The following is a 23,165-nucleotide window of genomic DNA, read 5'->3' as shown; positions in this document are numbered from 1 at the left end:
GAGTTTCACCAGCAGTGGTTTGTGTTTGTCTGGTGATACACTTGCCATGTAGCAACATCTAACTGGGAGGTTGTACTATTTCTGTGCAGTAGTATAATCCACATTGTCACTTCATTCAATTTGGAAAAAAAACAAAATACAGGGATAGTGCAGAAACAAACTTGGCAACAAGTTGCTAAAGCATCCCACACATGTTAAGAAATTCCAAAAATTGCCTGAAGATCCACTTGTATAATGACAGGTACAATTTACATTCATCACTTTATTGAGTGGGTTAATAGTTACTATTTATTTAAGTCTTCTCTGCCAGTAAAAATTTTTATGGCTTCCCCATTTTGGAGATGAAAAATGGTGATTGTACATGGTTTTGTCTTCAGTTATATTTGCTTAAAATTACTTCATCCTATCTGTATGGGATGTCTGTTGGTCAATAATGGAGTTAACTTGGTTTTGTTCTTTTAGGGGTATCTTCAGAAGCTGGCCTGGCATATTTCATTCCTGCTGGTGTACTTAGTTGAAGGTTTGTGGGTTTAATAACACTCTTTAAATCCTAACAGCTGCAGTTTCATGCTCAACAACATAACACGAATACACATCACAAGACACATTTATTCATACAAAAGTGCATATCAGTTCTCAAAAGTTGCTCTTTGCAAGTAAATCTGTTTTAAAGGTTATTCCAAGGCACAGGAGAGTCATAATTCTTTTTTTAAAAATAGATGGAATTGTCTTCAATGTACAGTAGGTGGAAAAAAGTAATTTTACCAGAAACAAGTGCCATGGCTCTTCTTCCTATAAATGTGATTACTTTGTTTTTGAATTAAATCCTTGGGGTGTGTGACTGGAGTGACTCAGTGCTTTTCCACAGTTGTCTTGAGTGGCATCATCCACTGTAGAATGCAATGATTGATCTCACTTAAAGTGAGCTTGTGCTCCCTATTAAAATGAGACACAGATGCACTTGATGCTTTTTGCCTTAAAACGTTTCCTTCTTTTTCTTTTGTGAAAAAAAATAATAGCTAAAAGCAAAATGAGGGTACAGAAAAGGCAGCAGGCAAAGAATATTAATGGCTTCTTCTGGGAAATAAACAAGCAAATGGTACACTGCTTTTCATGGCTAGAGGGGCCACAGACTGAGGAGTCAGCAGGAAAGCCATTGTTGCTTATCAGGCTATTGTAAAATTTTATTGAAGGCTTTCCTTTTGAATCAGAAGTGAAGAATCCAAATCTGGGTTTAGATTTTTCTTCAGTCATCTTAAATGCGTAGTAGCCTTTAATCTTGACTTTGTCAATGTAGTAGGCTGAGAAGGAAAAGAAACCAAAACAAAGTGTTAGTGTACTTATAAAATATTTTCTGCTTCTAATACTCAGTTGTCTCAGTTCTGTGGGAACAGTGCCTTACTGTTTTTAAAAAATCCTTATGATTTGGTAATTTTTGGACCTACCCCATGAAAATTGGATTTGGACAGGGTTTGGAGCTGGCTGGAAGTTTGTTTTCCTGGGAAAAGCCAGATGCTGCTCTTAACTGAAGCCAGCTGCACTGACTCAGAAGCAGCTGCCCATTGGTGCCATGAGAGTAGCTTTCCAAGAATTCCTGTCCTGCTTCAAACTCAGCTGCTCCTCCCTGCAGAATGCATGGCTCTGTGTTACACTGCTGCACCCAAATGCTGGGTGAAAATACTTAAAAATAGCAGGCCTTGAAGTCATGTGCCAGCAGTAAGCATAGTTGGAAAAGTGACCCCGATTAGAACATGTAAATTGGGGCATCTTTTTATGAGTGCTGTAAAGTGTTATGCTCTCTGAAAATTAAAATGGGATTACTGTAATGAAATGCCTTTTAAACAACTCTTTCATTTAATATCTTCCTTTAATAATGTATTGGTTTTTTGCTTACAGTATGAACTTAGCATGGAAAATAAATCAGCAAATGCTCATTAGTCCTGTAGTAACTGAGAAAGCTAAGTACTGGAGAGAGAACTTTGTTTCTTCATGTCTAAAAGTAACCTGAAGCCATGCTTAGCCATGATTATGATTTGTCTCATTTTTTATTAACTCCTAGAGAGGAGAAACCAGGATATCTAGACTGAATTTGATGTCAGTTGCCTCAGAAAAGCTTTTGAACCCCCCATGTCCTGATCAGGATCTCTCTAAGGCTTACCAGTAGGGAATAATGAGGGCAAGGATGTATTGCAAATCTTACTTTGCCTGTATTATTCAGGTACCAAGGCCTTGCTGGTAGCCTGCATCTCACTGCTTTTTTTTTAATGATTGGTTGGAGGAAGAGGGAGGGGTGAGGTCCCTGCAGCATTTCTCGTACAACAAGCTGTTGCTGAAGATCATTGCCTTGAATGTTTTTGTACTCCATAACTCTTACTAGTTTTTCTCTGAAGTGAAGATTCCCATATGTGCTCAGATAAAAACAAGCAGTGGAACAAAAACTAGAGCTGGACTCTCCCTTCAACAGCAGCTGGTGCCGTTAGTTCCCTGCTGTATTTCTTCTGTATGTCCCTCCAGGTCTCTGTGGACTTGTTTGCACTTTCCTGTCCAATGGCTAGTTCAGTAAGCAAAGAGGCTCTTGCCTTTCTCTGGAGAGAAGAAATACTGGAGAAAATCTGGAGAGAGAATAATCGTGTCTTGGGAGTTGAAGTGCCATCTCCTAATAACTTCTGAGTAACTACGCTGCTATATGTGCATGCCCAGAGAGCTTTTCACATGGTTTAAACTGGAGGCAGCTGTAGCTGTGTTTTGTGCAAGGCACTTGATGCTATTCCTTTGTGTCCTAGCTGCCCTGAGTGTGAATGCAGAGTTGGGCCTCTCAGGGGGTCAGTGCTGCTGGCTCCTGCATCTGAACCAGGACTGCTCGCTCTGTCCAGGGCAAGACTTGCCGTGCCTGGGTCTGAGCCATGGAAATGGCTCTGGGGAACTTGAATCTGTCATATACTCACCTTTTAAAACCTCCTGAATGTATTTGCCCAAGTAAAAATTTCGAAGTTCATCATTGTCTAAGGATGGGTCATCTATTCCATTTGCTGTGATGTAAATGTCAATATCACCGTAAGTTTTTTTGATCCATCTGAGAACATTGCGCATTCCCCAAGGCACCACCGCCAAACGAGAAGGGGAGCTCAGGCAGGTGATATCCTGCAGAAATTGAATGTCATGATCAAATTCATACTGGCTTCCATTCCGAGGTTTGTGAATCACAAATCTGGTGGTGAAATGATTCAGTGCATAAAAGTCAGCTGCACCTTTGACAAGCTGCTTTTCCTCACTTGTGAAAGATGGCAACAAAGTATATGAGAGGCCTTTTCTGTTTTTAAAGGTGATGTATTCCCTCATAGTAGCTGGATAGTCCCCAGTCTTAAATATGGGATTGGCGAACCAGCCTATTTCAAACTGAAGAAACCTGTTGGCAGCTTTTGAATGAGATTCAAAGAAGGGGTTGGCAGGCTCAGCCCAGTCGGAATGCAGGGACAGGGACACTTTGCCATACTGAGAGGACCGGTACTGCTTGTCATATATTCTCCAGGCCATGGCGTGTGCTATTAATAAATTGTGTGCTGCCCGATAGGTGTCATTGCTGCTCCTGTTGTAGACATTGCTTAGCTGGTTAGGCTCATTTATTGTAATCCAAAGTTTAACCAAATCGCCAAGTTCCCTAAAACATAAAGCTGCGTAGTCTTGAAAAGCGTAGGCAGTGGATTGGTTCAACCATCCTCCTGTCTGCAGCAAAGGATGTGGCAGGCCCAGGTAGGTGTGAGTTGGATAATACAAGGTGACCATGGATTGAATGTTGAGTTTCAGGACTTCACTAATCACACATCTGTAATACCTAAGAACTTGCCTGTTGACCACTGACAAATCTCCATTGGGTAAAATTAGTGACCAGTCAAGTGCAAATCTGTAATGGGTGACTTTCATTTTTTCCAGGAGATCCAGTTGCTTTTTAATACTGACAAAATCTGTGCACTGTGCTGGTCGGGTTTTTAGCTTTACCCCTTCAACTTTGTGCAGAAGCCCATCTCCTGTGACGTTCCAGAGGTACAAGCTGGAATCACAGAACTGTGGTGAGGAAGCTGCCAATTCTGCCTGTGAAAATAAAAATGCATTACAATGGGTTTTAATTAAATAAACATAATACCTGTTTCTGGTCTGCACTTCTGCCTGTTTAACTGTTGATTTGTGCTGGTTGTCAGAAGGCCCTCCTTAGATGCTCCAGGGGGAAGAGGGATAACCAATTCACCTATATGGGCTTTGTGCTAGTGCTCATCTTATCATTCTGTTCCTTTCCCTATGAAAAACATCAAAATTGCACTTTTTTCTTTTCAATTACACATGGGCATTTGTCCTGCCACCAGGCTACATGTATGACATGTTTTCACACACATGAAGTTCACTCTGGTCATGCACACAGCAGTTCTCAGGCAGCTGCCAGTAGAGTGGGCAGTGAGAACAAGCACCAGGGGCTGTAAGAGGCAGGCACGGATTACTTCAGCACTGCTGCTGTGATCAGCCTTGTGAAACTGAGGTACAGTAATCTGATACAAACAGCTTGTACCATTTAGTTATATCTTTTCTATTTCCTACTAGTTGAAAAGCTTCTGAATAGCACTTTTTTTTTTATATTCCAATTTTTAAATACTTTTTGTAGGTTTAAAAGTACAATATAGTGGAGTTAAAATATTTAGATTGGTTTTCCTTTAAAGAAAATGTACTTTTTTGTGCTGCATATTAACAAGATATATAGAAGCTTAACTTTTTTTCCCTTATGGTTGTCAGTGAATGGTTTAAATTATGGGATTTTGTGGTTATTTTTTGAGGCTGATATTTGTCATGGGACTGTGTGCAATGACAAGAAGGGTATCCCAACATTGGCCATATATACAGTTAGCTTATTTACTAAGTTTAAAGCAGAAATAGAAGAAAAATAAATAGGCTCTGTAGGAACCAGTTTGGACAAAAGGTCATAGGGTCTGTTTTCTAATGTGAGCTCAGATGGTAAAACCTCAAGATTGCTTATATTCACCTGTACTATGTGTCTTTTTAAAGAATGGCTTCTTACCCACTTGTCTAAGTGGCACTTAGAGCCAGGCCTAGCCCAGGAATGTTTCTGCTGTAGACAAGCCCTGGAGCCTGCAGGTTACTCTGCTGCCACCAGCATAATCACCTTGTCCCCGCCCTTTGTCACTCTCTCCATCAGGCCATCACAAGCATCCCTATGGCCACATTGCAAACTGGATTTGGAAATCCCTGGTTGAAAAATAACCCAGTAACAATTGGTTGGATCAACCTCTTGGTCTGAAATTTCCTCATCTGATCTGCCACATGGAGATGCAAGCAGTGGGAGGGCTGTGCCTGGAAGGGCTTCTGCAGCAGTCTGCTGCTGCTGCAGCAGCCAGCAACCCCCTCCCCTGAAAACCTGGAAACGCATGAAATTGAAGCAATGCAAATATGGCTTAACTTCTTTTGGCAGTGTGCACTGAAATTCTTGAATGCAAGGTGCTGTATACAGTCATTTGTTCACAAAGATGAAGTTGCTGATCACTGTTTCCAGTGATATTCTTAATATTTTATGCTTACCTTGAGAACAGACTCGGTGATACCCCAGGAGAAGTCACAGGAGAACTGAGCTTGCAAATTTGGGGTAGAATCCTTTGGGAAGAAGCCATTTTCTTGTATGATTTGTTTATAATAAAGTGCAGATGACTTGGGAATCCTTTCTTTTTTTTTGCTTTTGAAATCCACATAAAACAATCCACGCCTGATGTTGTAAGCATATTGCCATTCAAAGCCATCAAGGAGGGACCAGGCTGTGTAACCAAACACATCTATGTTGTCGTATTTAATAGCTGCATAAGAGAAGGTAACATCCATGAATCTTGTATTTAGTACTCTATATAAAGGAGTATTTATAAGAAAGGGCTATTTACTTTGAAAAGCATAAGTGTCTTCTCAACATTTGTAGGGTTGTTGACCCACTGGAATTCATTGTAAAACTGACATATACATCTTAGTCTTTATTTACTGAAAAAAAGTTGTCACTAATTCCTTAAGAAATTAAATTACTGTAGGATGCTTTATTTCTTCTCTGAGCAAACAAGAAATATTATACCACATCCAGGTTTGAAGTTGCATTTGACAATTTGCCAATAAAATAATACCAGTAAAATTAGAGAATCATGAGTAAAAATAAAGGGAGGAACAGTTGATCTGGTTTGTAACTTTGTCATGAAGCTAAAACTCACTATGTTTATTTGAAAGATGTCTGCAAGCTCAACCATTTGGGAATGTCTACTCAGCTTGTAAATTGAAAAATTGATTTTGTTGGCATGGGACTCTTAATGACTTTAGAGAAGTTGGGTTGACTAACCCAGAGACTGATTTAGTTACAGAATGGGTGCAGTGCATGCTGATTTCTTCAGACAGTCTTAACATCCTTCTTGCAAAGGAGTCTAGATATGATCTTTTATACGTATCTCGGATCTGGAACCTGATTCTTCAGGAAGGGCAGCAGAACCTGCAAAGCAGCTTCTCAGTGGACACCAAGTAAGCACAATGTTTTTTACCCGTTTAGACTCATGCCAGCTGGCAGCCTGGAAGAAAAGTCCAAACTCCATGGTCAGTCATGTTCACTGCCTGTTGCCAGCTTTAAGCTAGGAAACAATAGGGGATAACTCTTCACATTAACCTTCTGAGGGCTGGAATGCCCAAGGCAAAACAGTGACCAAGTAGGGTTGCTGAGGATTTTAACACAGACAGGTGGACTAGTCATATTCTACCTGTAGTCCACCACACCATTAAGCCAAGGACTAAAGATGAAGTTTTCTGGTTCATGCCTTCCCAATATCATTTAGCCTCATTTTGTCTTTCATTTTGCATTGTTCTGAATTTCCACTGAACTTCCTTGCCCTAGTCACACAACCAGGCTGCAACTTAAGCAGAAAGCAGTTTTGCACAGTTCAGGTCTTAATGCAGCAGAGTTCCAAGGTACCCAGCTGCATCGGCATAGTCCAGCTGGATGTTTTCCTAGTTGCCAGATGAAACCAGAAAGCCCAAGAGCTTGCAATGTGAGTATATGAGAAGCTGATAGACAAGTCAGAATACTGGAAAGGAGATGAGGAAATGTAACAAAGCAATACAATGGCATGTATTTTCAAAGAAAGCAACTTCTAAATTAGGGAAAGCACAGGAGAAAGTACAAAAATGTCTGAAAATACCCATTGCAAAATGCAGGAGAAGAGAATGATGTAGAGGATAAAGAGATAAGCTAGAATGGCCTTGCAAGTAAAGATGAGTACTTGATGTCCACAATGAGGAAGGCTGAACAAATGGGAGCAGACATCTAGGGACAGAGTAAGTGACAACTGAGAACACTTTTGTTTGTAGAAGCATACTGAATAGATGGGGGTAAGTTTAATTGTCAGGTCAAAAGATGCTGTGGTACTTGAGATGGTGCATGCTGAGATTTTGTGGCTGTTTAAATGGGTAGGGGAAAAAGTACTATTTTACATATGTTTTATGGTAAAGAAAATAAAAAGTTAGGCAGGTGAAAGGTAGAGATCTGGAGGATCAGAGTCAGAGTATGTTTGTAGCATTGTCTGCAGGGACAGTGAAAGGAGAGGGCAGAAACAGGTCAGGATCCTGTGTGTAAGAGTGAGGATGAGAAAAGCCTCCTGAAAAACAAAGGGAAGGTTTGGGGCAGAAACAAGGGGTGAAGGTAGGAAAGGTCAGGAGTTAACCTGTGTTAACCAGAAGTGACATTCACAGAAGATCTTAAGGTTTTTCTGTACCTACTATAGGTGGAGTCTTGGAGTCCTGTAGGAGTAATAGTTTGAGTATGGAAACCATAACCCTACCAATGTGGATGTTGGACTTTAGCTTTCTGGGACAGGGGCTATGGGTTTTTTCTGTTTGTACAACACCTAGCACCAGGAGATCCTGATCCATGACTTGTACTCATGCAGTATAAATAATTAATGATTAACTTTGTTACCACTATCTCTTTAAAGAAAAAAAGATTAAATTATTACAGAGCTAAATATCAAATGATCAAAAGTGCCCTCTGAAAAATCCAACAAGTAATTTCTGTACAAACCTTGTAAAACCTTATTAATGAAGTTTTTCATCATGTAGATGGCTGTGGTGTCATCTGTTTTCACATGGCTGTCAGTGAACCAGCCATTCTCTGCAATCAAGATTCGAGGACTGTTGTATTCCAGTTTAATCCAGTTCAGTACTTCCCTCAAATTGAGTGACAAATTTTGTCCCATTTTTGGTAGAGTGTTTGGAGGTTTAAAGTTACTAGGACCAAAGGAAAAAGCAAAGAAGTCAGCTGTTCCCTTTATGTAGTTTTTTTCATCTTCGGTAAAGCGTGGCAAAAACAAGAATTCACTTTTCAGTTCTTCTGGATAATCCCCATCCCCGTGGATAGGTTTAGCAAACCATCCGAGTACTCTCTCCATAGACTTCTGGCATTTAGAAATGTCTGACTCATCTTCCAGTTTGTTAGGCTCAATCCAGTGGGATCCCAATACTATGGATATCATCCCCTTCTGATAGGGTTCAAAGTTTTCTTTATAAGTATGCCAAACTTTTGCATGAGCCTGATGAGAGAAAAATAGCATTAAATTGTAACTCTAATAAAGTCTCTGTGCGCAGGCAGCTTGAGAGGCAGGTAGCTCCATCTGAGTCACTGCAGGCTTATATAGAAGTATCAGTTAAGGCACATTAACTACCCTGCACAGTTTAATGGACAGTCACTGTTACTCTTCAAGTTACCGGGCAGCGCTCGGTAACTCCTGTGCTGTTCCTATGACACGTTAAGGCTGTGGCTTTTTGTCTTTTAACATATGTCTAAATTTCAGGAGAGATCCCACCAGGGATGAGAATAGCTGTTACATGGACACTTTGGAACAGCTCTAACAGTGGGATTTGAACTCTGTGATCTAGCCAGTCCCATCTGAGTCTTTCTCTGTCAAATGGTGATTCCTGATATGGTCAAAATTCCAAACCATCTTTACAATTATTCCATCAATTATGCATCTCATATGATATTTCATTTGTCAGTGGTGACTCTGTGCTACTAAATGCTCTATGCTCCACAGGTTACCTGAACTCATTCTGATCAAACCACATCCACCCCATCCCTCCTCTTGGGATTTAGTTGTTTTATTTTGGCCTAGTCATAGGAGCAAGTGTTCAAGTTTTGGTATTTGCACCATCCCTAAATGTAAAAACTTTAAAACCCAGCTGTGAAGTTTGAACTCAAATGTCAACTTTCACAGTTCTGAGTGAGAATTTTGTTCAGGATTTTAGTTAATTTCTTCTTTGAAATGGCCACTGCACTGTATCACATCTTAATACCACTTTTCTGATTATCATTGTGTTTTAGAAAGCACAGCATTATCACACATCACAATTAGCTTCAAATGTCACATCATTAATTGCTTAAGTAAGGGCATACAGCAGACAAAACTTACACAAAACCAGAAATACATGGGAGACTGAGGAACCACTAGCATTGTCAAAGTCCTATAAGGAAACAGGACAGGTAGGTCAGAGAGGAGTGACTCTGGACTGCAGCATGAATCACATCAGGTGATCTGACCCAGGGGAAGGGAGCTGACCTCGCTCAGCTGAAGGGTTGTCAAGTAACTCAGGGTTTACCTTATGCCTGTAGTGTGGCTTTATACTCTTAAGCTGGAAAGAAAATAACAGTTTGCACCCAGAAAAAACATTAGGAGCATTGTGAAACACTGAGTGCTGAGTTAGGTTGTCATCATTACTAAGCCAAACAGCATTGCTTACCTTAGTTACCTCAGTTAATTTATCTAGAAACACACAGCCTTGACAGTTTAAAAAAACTGCAAAAGGCCTGATGTCAAGTAGGTATTTCTTTAAGCTGGGGAGTACCAAAGAATTACAGTTTGTGAAATTTTGTGCATCAGTTGTTTATGGTTTCTAAGGTCATGCTTGTAACATTTGTTCAAGGTCTGTCTTTGAAAATACTGATAAAGTGACACTAACCTTTGAAATGCAGGTTCTGTAGCCGAAGAGGGAAGCCATCAAAAATGGACTCATGAGGCAAATTGCAAGATAGAGTTAAAGTAATAAAAAATGTATTTCTTGGCAGCCTCATCAGAAAATTAAAGTGGCCAGTGCCATCTCTTTGGTTGCCCTCACTGTTCTCTCCTGAAAGTCCCTCCACCCTGGGGTGGCTGCTGGGGCCAGGATAACTCTGTGCTCTGCCTCTAGTGTTTTCTCACCTGGTTTCTACACTTTTTCTCCAGACACAGCCCACAAACACCACTGTTGAACGAGAGGCATATGGCTGCATTGGCTTAACAAGAAGCCCCCATTGCACTCAGCTGTATAATGCACAGTGCCAAGTACCATGACAACAGCACCAGGTAAATCATAGCAATCACACTTGTCTAGGTGAAGTGGAGAAAGATCGTTTTGCCAAAAAAACAAATAATTAGAATATGATATTGACATATAAAAGCCAGTCAGGGATAACTCGTATTCATACACATCTTCAGAAGGTGATTAGAAGAAAATAAAGTTACTATTGAAAATAATGTGTACGGTAGAGAACACAGCCACAGATATAATACTAGAGCAGTAGACCTCAAGTATAAATAAGTACATTTAATGTGAGTCAAGACAGAATCCTTATATACAAATTTGTATGCAACACTGATGACTTAATTCTGAGGATTAATTCTTACTGTAAAAAACATGTCACTGTCTATAGTAAGGGTTTTAGAGACATAGTATACACAATACAATTTTTTTGCCTATAATTCTGTTTTGAGTTGTTAATTATCTGTAAAGAAGCTTAACATTCTCAGATAGAAGGTGTTTGCTAAATGCAAATTATTGTTGATGGAATCAGTTGATTCACATAATTTGTTTTCTAAGACCAGATATGAAACAAATATCAATTTAAAAGTTATATCATACATCAAATCGGGTATTTTCAGTAAATCTTGACTAATCTTTTTTCAGTTAGAGTTTAATCCCTAATCTTTCACTTTCCTTGTTAGAGCAAGGACAAATGTCAAGGCTAAATACACAGTTAAAGTAGGATCAATATTGGGTATTTATTCTAGATAGGTATGACTCACTAATTTCAGCATATTTTCCTGGTATTAATGTAGAAAATATTCCCTACTCTTGAAAGCCACAGAGAGTGCTATGTCAGTTAGTATTAACCCCATAAAAATGCTGGAAAAGTCAACTTAATAAATTGAACACAACAGTATCGCAATTTTTTCTTTTTTAAATACTCTCATACTTCCTTCCTCAAATTCTGATCCTGTAATTTAACATATGCCTGTGCAAAGAGCTTTTAATGGAAATAGCAATACTTTCAAATTCTTAAGATACTTCAGTCAAGAAATTTTTCTTTGAACAGCAGTGAGTATACAAAACAATGTCAGGTGTATACGGAGTTATTTTAGTGTGCTGGAAATCAAGAGCATTTAGGAAAACTAGAATTCAAAAAATGCTAATAAAATCATTTGGGCTTTTTGTTTACTTGTTTGGTGTTTAAACCATGAAGAACTAGAATATAGAGTCTGACGATGTTACACTTCAGAAGAAGGGCAGGGATGTGCGGCGTATTTGGAGAGTGTATTTCTGTTCAAACCCTTTTTGGTCTGCAGTGAAGATGCCCCATAGTCAGCAGAGCTAAAGCAGAAATAAACCCTTTATTTTGCAAACTGAATATCAATGCTTGTGAAGGACTGCCTACATCTCAGGATGCAGGTGACTATACTTCTTGAGAGGGTGTTATGAAGGACTGAGGCTTTACTATCAAATTTGCTGTATGTTAACTGTCCAGCATTTGGATTGTTTTCCCTAATGATTACCAAGAAATTTAAGAAAACTAACCTGAAAATAACAAATAATCAAAAAAATGTGAATCAATGCTGAATTTTACATCATCACTGTATGATGGCTACTACTACTTGAAAAATCTTCCAACAGACAATTCCAAGCATAGATGATTCTGATGTCTACCCTGGAGCCATACTTGATGGAGACAGGTTTCCCTCCTCATGTAAGAAAATCAGGTGCTGCTTTCTGCATCCTGAGGAAAGGAGTCTCCTTTGGGGGAAGGAAGTATCTTGTAGGACATAAAGTTAAAAATTATTCCCCATTCATGAAGTAGAAATTTATTTTTAAGGAGAATGAATTATAGATAGGACTTTCCTGGGGCACACTCATCCGCAGATCCCAAAGTCAACAGTGTCCACTAAAGAGATCCTGGCATAGTGAGATCTATCAAAGAGCTGGGAGTAATGCAGTTGGGCACAGAAAAGAACCTGATCTGCCATGGACCTATAGAGAGACACCAGGCTTGAAAGTGAATTTATTACTTTATCCAAGTATGTGATGAAGACATTTTTTAAGGAGACCTCATTAGGACATGTCTCTCCTGGGCTTTTCTGTCAGATGGAAAGGAGTGTGAATAATCTTTAACAGGAAATAAAATAAAATAAAAGAAAGAAACCCCTTTCTGCCAATTAGCAAAGGCAGAACTTCCTGGAGGGCACTGATACAGAGGAGGAAAAGAAGACAGGTTGGTCTTCCCTTGTGATATTTACAAACCTCTATCCAAGTATGGAAGAACATAACTAGATATAGGGAAAATGGTAATAATATATCAGGTATACATCTCACATAAGTCCCGCCACAATGATTCATCTGCTTTGAATTTTCTTGCTTCTTGTCAGATTTATTTACTGATTAATCAAAGAAATCCATCTAATTTTTCTGTGTGCTATTTTTTTATTCTCTGCTTCAGTATGACATCTGCCTCAGAAGCAAGCTCATAGTTTATTAGCTTTCAAATGTTGCATAGCAAGTTACCTGTTATCATTGTTTTCTCATGTTGCCTTTGTGTAGTGCAGCCTCCTTTAATGAAGAACAGAAATGCACTTTTGATGGCCACCCTCCATCTGGTATAAGATTCCACATGTGCTATAATGCAGTTAGGAAAAATGGTATGACCCAAAAAATGTACCCCCGAAAATGTAGAATTGTAAGTTTCCCTTATCTTGTTCTCCCCAGTTCCCCTTATTAGCTGTGTGAATTCCCTCCACTCCTTGCCCCGTCTTCAAAAAGGACTGCTTATTGATACCTCTTCCTCTTTCCCTCCTGCCATCTCCCCTGAAGGATCCTAAGAAATAAAGCTGTGACTGCCATCTCAGCAAGGGAAAGAGCTCGTTTTTAGGTTCTTCTTCGACAAGTTAATCTATCTCCCCTGTCTCCCTGGCTGCTGCGGGGAGGACAGTGGTGGCAGAGAGGCTGGGGACATTAGAAATTATAGCACACATGCTCCTTTTATTACTCATAATGACCATATGATTGAAGAGATATTTATCTAAGAGAATCCCTTAGAAATTTATAATTAAAAAGCATTGAAGTTCAGATTGCCTATCAATTTCCCAACAGGTAGTATCAAGTCCTTTGAAATGGTCAGCAGCAATGATTACCCTCTGTGTGTGATTACAATACATAGTGATGTGCAAATGCGTTTTTAAAATTGAAATTTTTTAAAACTGGAATTTGAAATTCTTCTTCTGGATTATTTTCCCAATGCAAATCTCCTAAGCACACCCTGCTTAGCAGCCTTTGATTCTGCATTCACTACCTCTCTTTATAGATCTGGAGTAGCAAGGCCTGTGCAAAAGGCAGGGATGTCTCTTAAATAGATGTGTCTGGGGCATTCCTTTAGCAGGATGCAAGGCTTGGAGGGGAGCAGGTAAGAAGTGATTCAGCATCAGCAGTGCTTTGTGCCAGCCAACACACAGAGCTCTGGGGCTGGATGAAGACAGACCAACCCTATTTTTGTTGGAAAGCCTTAATAAGATCAGCATCTGCCTAGTTACATGAATGCATTCATGGAAGCAGATAATTTTTTAAACAGTTCTAAAATACATGTCATCATGGAGATGATTCTTGAGGTCCTATTCCAACCAGGTATTCTATGAACTTTTCCTTGTGCCAGCCAATCATTTATGTTTTAGGACTTTGTATTGCTTTTGAAAACAATAAAATTGATAATTTAAAATGAAGAGAAATTTCTTTAGCCCTTTTCTAGGGACACAAAAATCTCCAGCAACTTTCAAATTGTTCTTAATATAAAATAATCCGAAGTCAAAAAAAGCAGAGGTTTATGGTTTGTTATATTGTTTTTGAGATTCTATTAAACTTAGCTTCAGGTTATGATTGATATATCACATAAAAGCTGTATATAAACAGTGATTAGTTCTGATAACACCATGACTGCAACAATACAGAAGGAAATTAAACTAAAAGGATTATTGCGAGAGCTTAATTTAATTTTTCCAAAGATACCTCAAAAAGGCTTGAGAGTGATTTTCAGCAAATTGCTGTGTAACAGTGTGGTAGCCAGATTAGCTTAATTTCAGCATTACAGACCTGTTTTTCCTGCTCTGCACATTTAATGGATGGACCTGGTTTGTGCACAGGGTGGCATTGAGGACCGTGTCTGTCAACAGCCTGTCCAAAAATGAAGCCTTGACATGGACAAGAATGTCGTTCTTTCTAAAGCTGATGACATAAATGGCAATCTTTTCAAGAGCTTTAACAGGCTTTGCCTCACACTGCCAAAACCTGACATTTTGGTTGATCTTTTATTTTTGAGATAATGTTTTTGGTTTGCAGTGGGAAATTAGAAGGTAGCCATAATACAGTGTCTGAGAAACAGACCAGTATATACTGGTCATGAAAGAAAAACGCATACGAAATCTCTTGAAAGAGAGAATCTTACGATTTTCCTTGATTCTGAAAGGAGAGATATTTCACAACACACAAATTCTGACTGTGCATCAATACATTCCATTAATACTGTATTGTCAACAATGCAAAATGAACTGAACTTTTAAACTCACACATAAATCTTTGAGAAAGATTATGGCTAGTTGGAACATATAGTACCAGTTGTGACTTCTATGGAACAGCTTGCTTGCATTACAGTTTATTAAGAGAGATAAATAATAATATCTAAAGATAGAAGAGGTGACTCATATCCACTGGTACCTCAAAAGTTTCCATTCCTTCTCTAACCTCAACCAGAAGACTCCAGTTCCTCAAATACTTCTCCACAAATTTGAGATCTTTCATTGATCTCAAAACTAAAATCTTCAGAAATTTTACAGTGGTAAATTCTGTAAAGTATTAGAACTGCTAATACTTTAGGTAATGTTCATGGGGTTGTAAGAAAGGTAAATAATAAGAAAATATTTTCTGCCTAAGGATAATAAAACAGTAGTTAAAGGATTGTGTTCTGCTGAAAGTCTCCTTAACTCTTTCATCCAAGAGATTTATTTTATACTCTAGAATAAGAAGCAACTATCAAAACAAGTCTGAGAGATAAATAATATTGACCAAGAAAATTAGGTCAGTAATTTGTGTATCAGACCCAGCTGTGCTTGGCTTCCTGGAAAATCCAACTGATTCTTTGGCAGAGGCATATCGCTCCCTGTGTGTGGTGTGCTGCTTACATGGATTTTACAGAATGTGCAGAGACTCCCTAGTTGGTACTCCACATTTGATTGTCACAATCAGAAATGAAGGCAAGAAATACTGCAATCAAAAATGGTATCTTTTATATTATATAAAATAGCACTTGAAAATAAAAAAAATTATTTGGCATCAGTTCTCTTTGAGATGCTTCACAAATCTGTACAGTTAAATCATTCTTCTGCTAAGTCTGAAATCAGTGAGCGATTCAGGATGCTTAACAACTTTTCTGTGTGTAAAACTTCTATTGATTGCAGTGTGACTTTTTTGAAAAATAAGTTCCAAAGGTTCAAGGCCAGAAGCAAATTCAAGAATTTGTCAGTTGCAGAATATTTTAACTACTCTGGCCAATATTTTTTTCCCATATGCGTATTTCTTTCTGTAGGATAAACCCATTCAGATTTATTTGTTAATTACATGTATGGCAAGTTGTAGAAAAATTCTCTTTGTGACAGTTAAGAATAGTCTCAGCAGGGGAATTATACTGGCTGCAGAGATGGGATAGTGACCTGTTCTGTAAAGTACTTTGAGCATGGCAGATGCAAAAAATACTGTACCTCATGGAAAAAATTTGAAACTCTCAAGTACTGAAGAGGACATTTGTTTTCTTCTGAACCCAAGAAGTGCCAACCTTACTAGTGTAGAAGCAAACATTTTGCAGTATGATCTTACTAAGCTAGAACCAATCATACTTACATATACATACTGTACGGCTAGTAAAATTGATTCAATATGCAAATACAAATCAATTTTCTTTTAAACTAATAGAATAGTCATTTCAATATGGCCAAATCTGTTTAATTAAATGTAAAGAAAAAAAATGTTCTTTAATAGTTAGAATTTGTATGTAAAAGGTAATTTAAATAAAATAATAAACAAGCACTTTAAAAGAAATGGTTACTGAGTCAGCTAGCTGTTGTGACAAGCCATAAGATCAAAGTGAGGATTAACAGAAAGACTGCCTTAGCTAGCGGCTATTAGTGCTTTCACAGTAGGTAATTTTTTAAAAAAAAACCTTGATCACAGAACCAATTCCTCCTACTATTTCCCACAGCAGTGCAAGATCAATTTGTAAAATCTTATTATACTGTACCTTGATCAAATTGTGTCCTACTGAGTAGACAGTTCTTATTTTTCCTCTCTCTCCTGGAGCATGAATACCTGTGCCATACCCATGCCAAGCAACTAAATATGGATTGTGAATTGTAATCCAGTACTTAACACGATCCCCAAAGGTCTGGAAGCAAAACGTGGCATAGTCATTGAAGAGATCAATCATCGATTCATTTTTCCATCCCCCATATTTTTCTTGCAGCATCGAGGGCAGGTCCCAGTGGTACAGTGTAATCACAGGGTCAATATTTCTGTATAGCAGAGAGTCAATAAGGGTGTTATAATAGTGAAGCCCTTTTTCACTGGGAGCAGCTACCACTCCAGTGGGGAAAAGTCTTGACCATGAAATTGAAAACTGGTAAAAAGTAACTCCCAAAAAATCCAGAGCAGACAAATCTTTGTCCAACAAGATATAACTGTCAGTGGAGGTGCCTGTGCTGTCAGCATCCCTGAACTCTGAGCGGGTGAAGTGGTCCCAGATGGAGGAGCCTTTCCCGTCCTTCCTCCAGCTGCCTTCCACCTGGAAAGCTCCTGTCCCTACACCCCAGAGAAACTCTTTGGGGAAAGTGTCATATAAAAACATCTGTGTTTCACTCACGGGGCTGAGGTGGGAGTCCTTTCTCCACACAGATCTTCCCTCTCCAGCAAGCCCAGTAACTATCCTTATGAAAACTAATGTCCAAAAAGCAACAATCTTCTCCAGTCGTTGGCCACACATTATGCCAGTTTATAGTGCCGGTGTTAAATATCAGGTTTCTTGTACTGATGCTGAAAAAATTCCATTCTTTTGCTGGAGTCCACGCTGGGCAGACTGTCTTCATTTGCCACAAGCTGCTGGAGTGATTTACCAAAGCTTCACTAAAAGCCTGTGATTGTAAAAGCCCTGTCAATGATTAGCCTGAACTGTGAGACGTAGATCGGGTCAGAGAACGGTGTAATTTATAGGGAGGTGGCCTCTGTGTGACCACTGAGACACCTACCTGGCTTCTTACTGCAGGCTGCCTGAAGAACAGAAATGCCAGGAACTAATTTATCATCATTTAAAGATCAGTCATTCAGCTGGGATAATATAGGTGACAGAGGATCTAAGAAACTATCACATCTTTTATTTCTTGTGGAGTTGTATTTTGAGGAAACATTAATACAATTCACACTACATAACCACCAGTTTAAAGGAGATTTATCCTATCTGTGTAATTGGATGGCTGGAAGGGAAGTGCATGGTTCCTCCGTCCTACCCTGCTCCAACAACCTACTTCTGCTGAAAAACTCTTCCTGGACTTGTGGGAAATTTTGTTGTGAATGAGAGACATACACACATCCAACTAACTATACAAAAACACAAAGCAAGTCCATATTTCTTTCAAACACATGCAACCATTTTTCTATCCTATATATGCGTTTCCTGTACAGCACTACATACAGCAGCAGTACAAAATCAACAGGGGATTCCATCAACTGGATGTTCCAGTTCTTACACAATTTTCCTGGATTTCTTCAAATAAACACAATTAGCAAAGACAATTAGCCCTGAAAGATACTATTTCAGTATTGATTAATTTAACAATTCATATATACAGCTGGAGCATCAGTACAGCAAATATTTATAGAGCAATTTTGCAGTATAATTTAATCTTGTAGCTTGTTTAGCAACAGTATGTATCTTGAGATATAGTCAATTTACTCAACATAGTAAGACCGATGCCTGCCATTTTTGTTTTTCTTGAGGTACGGTAATATAAAGTGTGTCCATATGGTAATAGAAACTGTGTGACCACAGTTGCAGAAGAGCCTTCAGGAACAAAATAGAAGTATGAAATAATTTTCCATGCAAGAAAGATACGCACTGAAATCTGAACACGGGAACAATTTATCACTGAAGCAGAGGACTCTGCTCAGATGAATTCATCCTGCTGCCAGGTAGGACATGAAAGTCCAGATGCACCGCTGGGCTACTGCTGCTTTACTGCTCCTGTTCCCTGTGAGAGTATGCTCACAGCACTGCAGGATGCCACTGACATATACCTTTAATTACTACAAATAGAAGACAATTTATTTATTTTTAGGATAAACAACAAAGTGTCCACGTTTGTAAGCATTTCTCTGCAGAGCCTTTACAAAAAACATTTTCACCACAGATGAAGATAAAAGTTCCCACTGACATTTTCTGCACTCCAGGTCCCTGGTGGTGGTGGGGTAGCCCCGCATCCAATATGAGCTTCTTCTCTTACTTGAAGTAACTACATTTCTCAGCCAAGATCCTACCACCTACAGGCAGCTTGGGAACACGAGGAGCAGACAGGGACTGTACAGAATTGGTTTACGGTACATACCGACATGTTCCTTTTTTGTTCTATGGAACAGCATTTAAAATGCTGTTTGATAGTTAATGCCTCAACATTATCGTTCTATTTTGACATTTAAAAACATGTATACAAGTCATTATCAAAGACAACAGGCTTCATCCCACTAAATCAGTTATACCACTGGCATGTGGGTGCAGACAGTGCATTGCTCCTGCCTGAGATGTGCAAGGTACATCAGGGACTGGTGCTCTCAGATGCTTGTCTGTATAAGGTTATGAACTGTACTTCTTTCCTTATTGTTGACATGACTGGGAGAATGCTATAATCAAGGTTTGAAAGTGTTTCAATGTTTCAAGACTCTGTGAGTCCAGTTTCTTACTGCTTGGTCATATTTAACTGTTTGGGCTGTAATTTAACTTCAAGAAGTTAAAGAGGAAGCAGTTTAACTGACGAGAATCATCCGTGACATAGTGACTTAAATTTGGAAAGAGGATTTCATTACCTGAGCAAAGACTTGGGGAAAGGAAATGCCATGACTGTTGTTGATTTGGAAAGCAGTCAGCACAGAAGAGTGAGTGGATGTGAGCAAGGGCTGTTGGGAAGTGAGGGTGTGAAAAGAGGGGGAGAGAATGAATGATTCCACTGGCTCAAGTGGCAGAGTCAGGACAGGCTCCAGCCCTGATGCTGTATGAGGACATCATACAGTATGATGCTGCACAGTGGGATTTCCTGCCTCTGTCCACGCACCTAATCAATCTGGTTTCAGAATGAATCAAGACTGGGAGAAGCTGAAATCTCCAGGACACTTGCTGATACAGATTCAATAGCTAGGAAGCCTAATGATCATTCAGTTCAATTCTTATCAGTTTTCCTTTTGTTCTTTGCCTTTGCCAAAGGCACGTGAGTCAAATGAAGAAAACAATTTTTCACTAGATTCTTGAATGTGTACTCTCCTTGTTTTGGGTTTTGGGTTGAAAATCTGGGGTTTGATCTACAGAAATGCTGAACACATTAGTTGAAAGGAGAGAGTTTTGAATGTTAGGCTGAGTATCTGAGTTGACACATTCATTCTGCCTAGATATTTAAATGAAGAAAAAGACCTAAAGACAAAGTTCACTCAGAATTAGTGTAATGTTTACACTAACATCAGCTGCTCAGCTCTACTAGTGTTAGGTGCTCAAAGAAGCACAACTTATGTCATTGCCCACAACAGCGTCACACAAATCCCTTATCTTTACCTTATACAGCAACAACTGTTTGAGATGGGATCAAGTCTTTAGAAAAGAAACATAATTGTGATAGATACTACAGAAAGCCTAGTGTAAATAGAAACTACAACACAGTTTTATGAAGAATTTTTGGAATTTTTCATCTGTAATAAAATGCTAATTTCTGCTTCTACAATGACAGAAAAATTTTATTTACTAGAGAGTCTAGTAAGAAAAATATTCCTTAAGGGATTCTTCCGAAATAGAGACTACCATCTAGTAAATGAGTGTTTTAATGCCCATTATTTCTACAAAAAAAAAAATCAGACTTTAACCTGAAATTTCACTTAAAAGGTTGTTTTCCGTTCCAAAAGTCTTACATAGCAATATACAAAAATGTGAAAATAAAAAACCCCAAGATATTAACAAAAATAAGAGATTCTTTTTTATTTCTCAATTTTAGAGAATCTGATTTTTTTATTAAAAACCTCCTCAATAAAAAAACCTCAAGTTCAAGAGTTAGTATCTCACTTTTTAAAATGTATTTTGGAAAAAAACCCCAACATAAACAGCCAAATAGTCTGTGAGTTTCAGAAAGGTAGAAAACAATACTAATTTTGTAAAAATTATATGTCTACTTGTAAATACAGCGGTGAAGTCAAGTGTACTTTATCTACTTTTAAAAAGCTATAATTTTAGTTGGGTAATAGGCCTTTAAAACACAACCCTTGATCAATTATAGACTTAGAAGGGATTTTGCCTTTATTTTATCTTGCAAAGCACACCATCATACAATGAGTATTCCATTTTCTCTCCTGTGGTGGAGCAAGGTTTCTCCCACTTCCACTGGTTCCATAGGTGTGTACATAGGAACAGAGGTATCCTGTGTCTCCCACCATACTCAGGAGTGAATTGTAGGCATTGCAGGTGTTTAGTCTGATGTCTTCATAAAGGGTTAAACTCTTGCCTTCCAAGAAACATGAAGATGTCACAAACCCACAAACAGATACTCCTCTGCTGGATGTTACTCTAGGTAGCTTTATCAGCTACAAACAGAGATAACCACCTGCAATAACTCTTTTAGCATTATTTGAGCAGTTTGGCTCTTATAAATGTCAGCCATTTTAACTGATCTTTAGTTCTGGTATCAGGAATATGCACAGCTTTCAAAGTTACATAATGAGAATTCAATATGTAAATACAAACTTATCTCTGGAGATGTTTTTCTAAAGCAGTATCAGCTTTGTTTGCATAGCCATTATGGTGAGTGCTTATGGAATAACTTGCAAAACAGGCCAAAAAGCACAGCTGTGGGTCTGTGTTTACTTGCTGTGTTCCTTATGCAGAAACCCAAACTCACAAGCCATGCTAATACTGAAAATACACGGGCCCACCTAATCATGTGCGTTCACAAAAGAATGGTAGCAGTTTCTGTACAAACAAGATCTTAAAATTACTTAAAAGTCCAGTTTCAAGAATTAAACAGGAATGGTGATAGGTATCATTACCAGCTATCTGGAACGAGACCATGCCAGCAATTAGACAGCGAACACAGAGGGAACACAAGTGACAGCATTAGGGATTACAGTATGAGACAAGCACAAATTGCGCTCGTATGGTCGGTTTTCTTTAAAGGGTCTCCTAAATCATTGGCAATATTTTTAACGTCACAAATTCAGTTTGTCTTCCCTGTTCTTCTCCAGGTCCAACAATAATTAGCAATTCAGGAGGTCGACAGAATCTAAAGATCAGACAGTATTTGAGAGTGGAGTCGTTTTCATTTGGCTTGACCAAGTTAATTCCCTTCCAGCGTTCAGTGGAAGTAAATATAAGATTTCATTAAAAAATAATTAGAAAATTAAACAGTCAGTAGCATAAGACACAGAGTTCATTAGTTCCCCGGTTTCTCTTGGAGTCCTAAATTCCGAGCTTTCCCCAGCCTTAGCGCATGGAGAAGATACCATTAGCAGAACCAGAGCCCGACACTCCGACAGCCAGGAAGGAGGGGACGGACTATCTATCACATGTTTATGACCAGGAAACGCCTTCGAGTGCTGCGCTGACCCGGGCCTGGCTGCCCGCCTGTTTTGGGCGCTGTATTTGCCTCAGTGCTCTATGAAGAGACCAAAGTCATGGAGGCCTGGCACTGCTTTCTTGTCTGTTTTCACCCAGTTCAGCCTGCCGGCTCGCCTTGCTCTGCCGGAGGTGCCCGAGCACACGCGGCTCCATTTCGAGCTGCGGCTGCTGCAGCACTCCCGTTTCCGCCGGGGCAGCGCCGGAGGCCGCGGCTGCGGTTAAACCCCCGCCGCACGGAGGGGCCGCTGCCGCCCGCACACGAACGGCCACGGGGGCCAGAGGGACGGGGCCGGCGCTGGAAGTAACCGGGTTCCCCGGGAGCCTCTGCCATGGCCCCGGCCCGGGGCACGGCCCGGCCGCCCCTCAGCCCCGCCCGTCGCGGCCGTGACGGCAGCGCCGCGCGCCGGGCAGCGGGAGTTGGCGCGAAGGCGGGGGCATGGAACCGGGGGCGGCCCGCTAGGCACAGGGACCGCGCCGCCGCCATGGTGAGGGGCTCCCCGCCGGGCCGGGGGGTGCGGGCCGGGGGCGGCGCACAGAGTCCCGCGGGGCCGGGGGGCGGCCGCGGGGCCGTCGGGGCCCGGCGCGGGCTGAGCGAGGCCCGCGGGCGGCCTCGGGCGCGCAGCCCCGCGCGGTGCCCGAGCGGCCGCGGCGGAGAGGCCGCCCCGCCGCGCTCCCGCCCGCGGGGACCGAGGCTTCCCACGGGTGCCAGGAAGCCGAGGAAATGCCCTTGCCCGGAGCGGGAGGCGGCTGAGCCTCTCCAGTTCGCGTTCCCACCGAAAGCGGGCGGGAATCAGGGCGCGGGCCTTGGGCTCGTTCGGGGAAGGAATGCGGATGGACAAACCACCTGTAAACGCGGTGTGCCGGAGTGTTACCTCTTGTTTAATTCCAGCAGGAGCACACACCA

At 40.2% G+C, this 23,165-nt stretch overlaps 1 protein-coding gene across 1 annotated transcript; it reads right to left on the bottom strand.

Annotated features, from left to right (window-relative positions):
• Nucleotides 1-591: 591 nt before the first annotated feature.
• KLB (klotho beta) lies at nucleotides 592-17,540 on the bottom strand. The gene is made up of 5 exons (XM_014260953.2): nucleotides 16,652-17,540; nucleotides 8,096-8,603; nucleotides 5,581-5,849; nucleotides 2,946-4,089; nucleotides 592-1,301 (listed from the first exon to the last, which is right to left on the bottom strand). Exons 1-5 carry the CDS (start codon nucleotides 17,387-17,389, stop codon nucleotides 940-942), a joined length of 3,021 nt encoding a protein of 1,006 aa, XP_014116428.1. The 5' UTR covers nucleotides 17,390-17,540; the 3' UTR covers nucleotides 592-939.
• Nucleotides 17,541-23,165: the final 5,625 nt, after the last annotated feature.

This window comes from Pseudopodoces humilis, chromosome 6 (genome assembly GCF_049639895.1).
Source record: "Pseudopodoces humilis isolate 2021_Gansu_Grassland_sample_001 chromosome 6, ASM4963989v1, whole genome shotgun sequence".
NCBI lineage: Eukaryota > Metazoa > Chordata > Aves > Passeriformes > Paridae > Pseudopodoces > Pseudopodoces humilis.
Note: the sequence above shows the minus strand (reverse complement) of the source record. Positions and strands in the feature narration are given on the sequence as shown.

Excerpts from the sequence above, each read along its gene's own strand:
- KLB (XM_014260953.2), bottom strand. The coding sequence starts at position 17,389 with ATGTGTGGCCAACGACTGGAGAAGATTGTTGCTTTTTGGACATTAGTT. Across the intron at positions 8,604-16,651 it reads TAGGACACAATTTGATCAAG|GCTCATGCAAAAGTTTGGCA; the intron begins GTACAGTATAAT and ends TTCTCTCATCAG. Across the intron at positions 4,090-5,580 it reads TCACCGAGTCTGTTCTCAAG|GCAGAATTGGCAGCTTCCTC; the intron begins GTAAGCATAAAA and ends TTATTTTCACAG.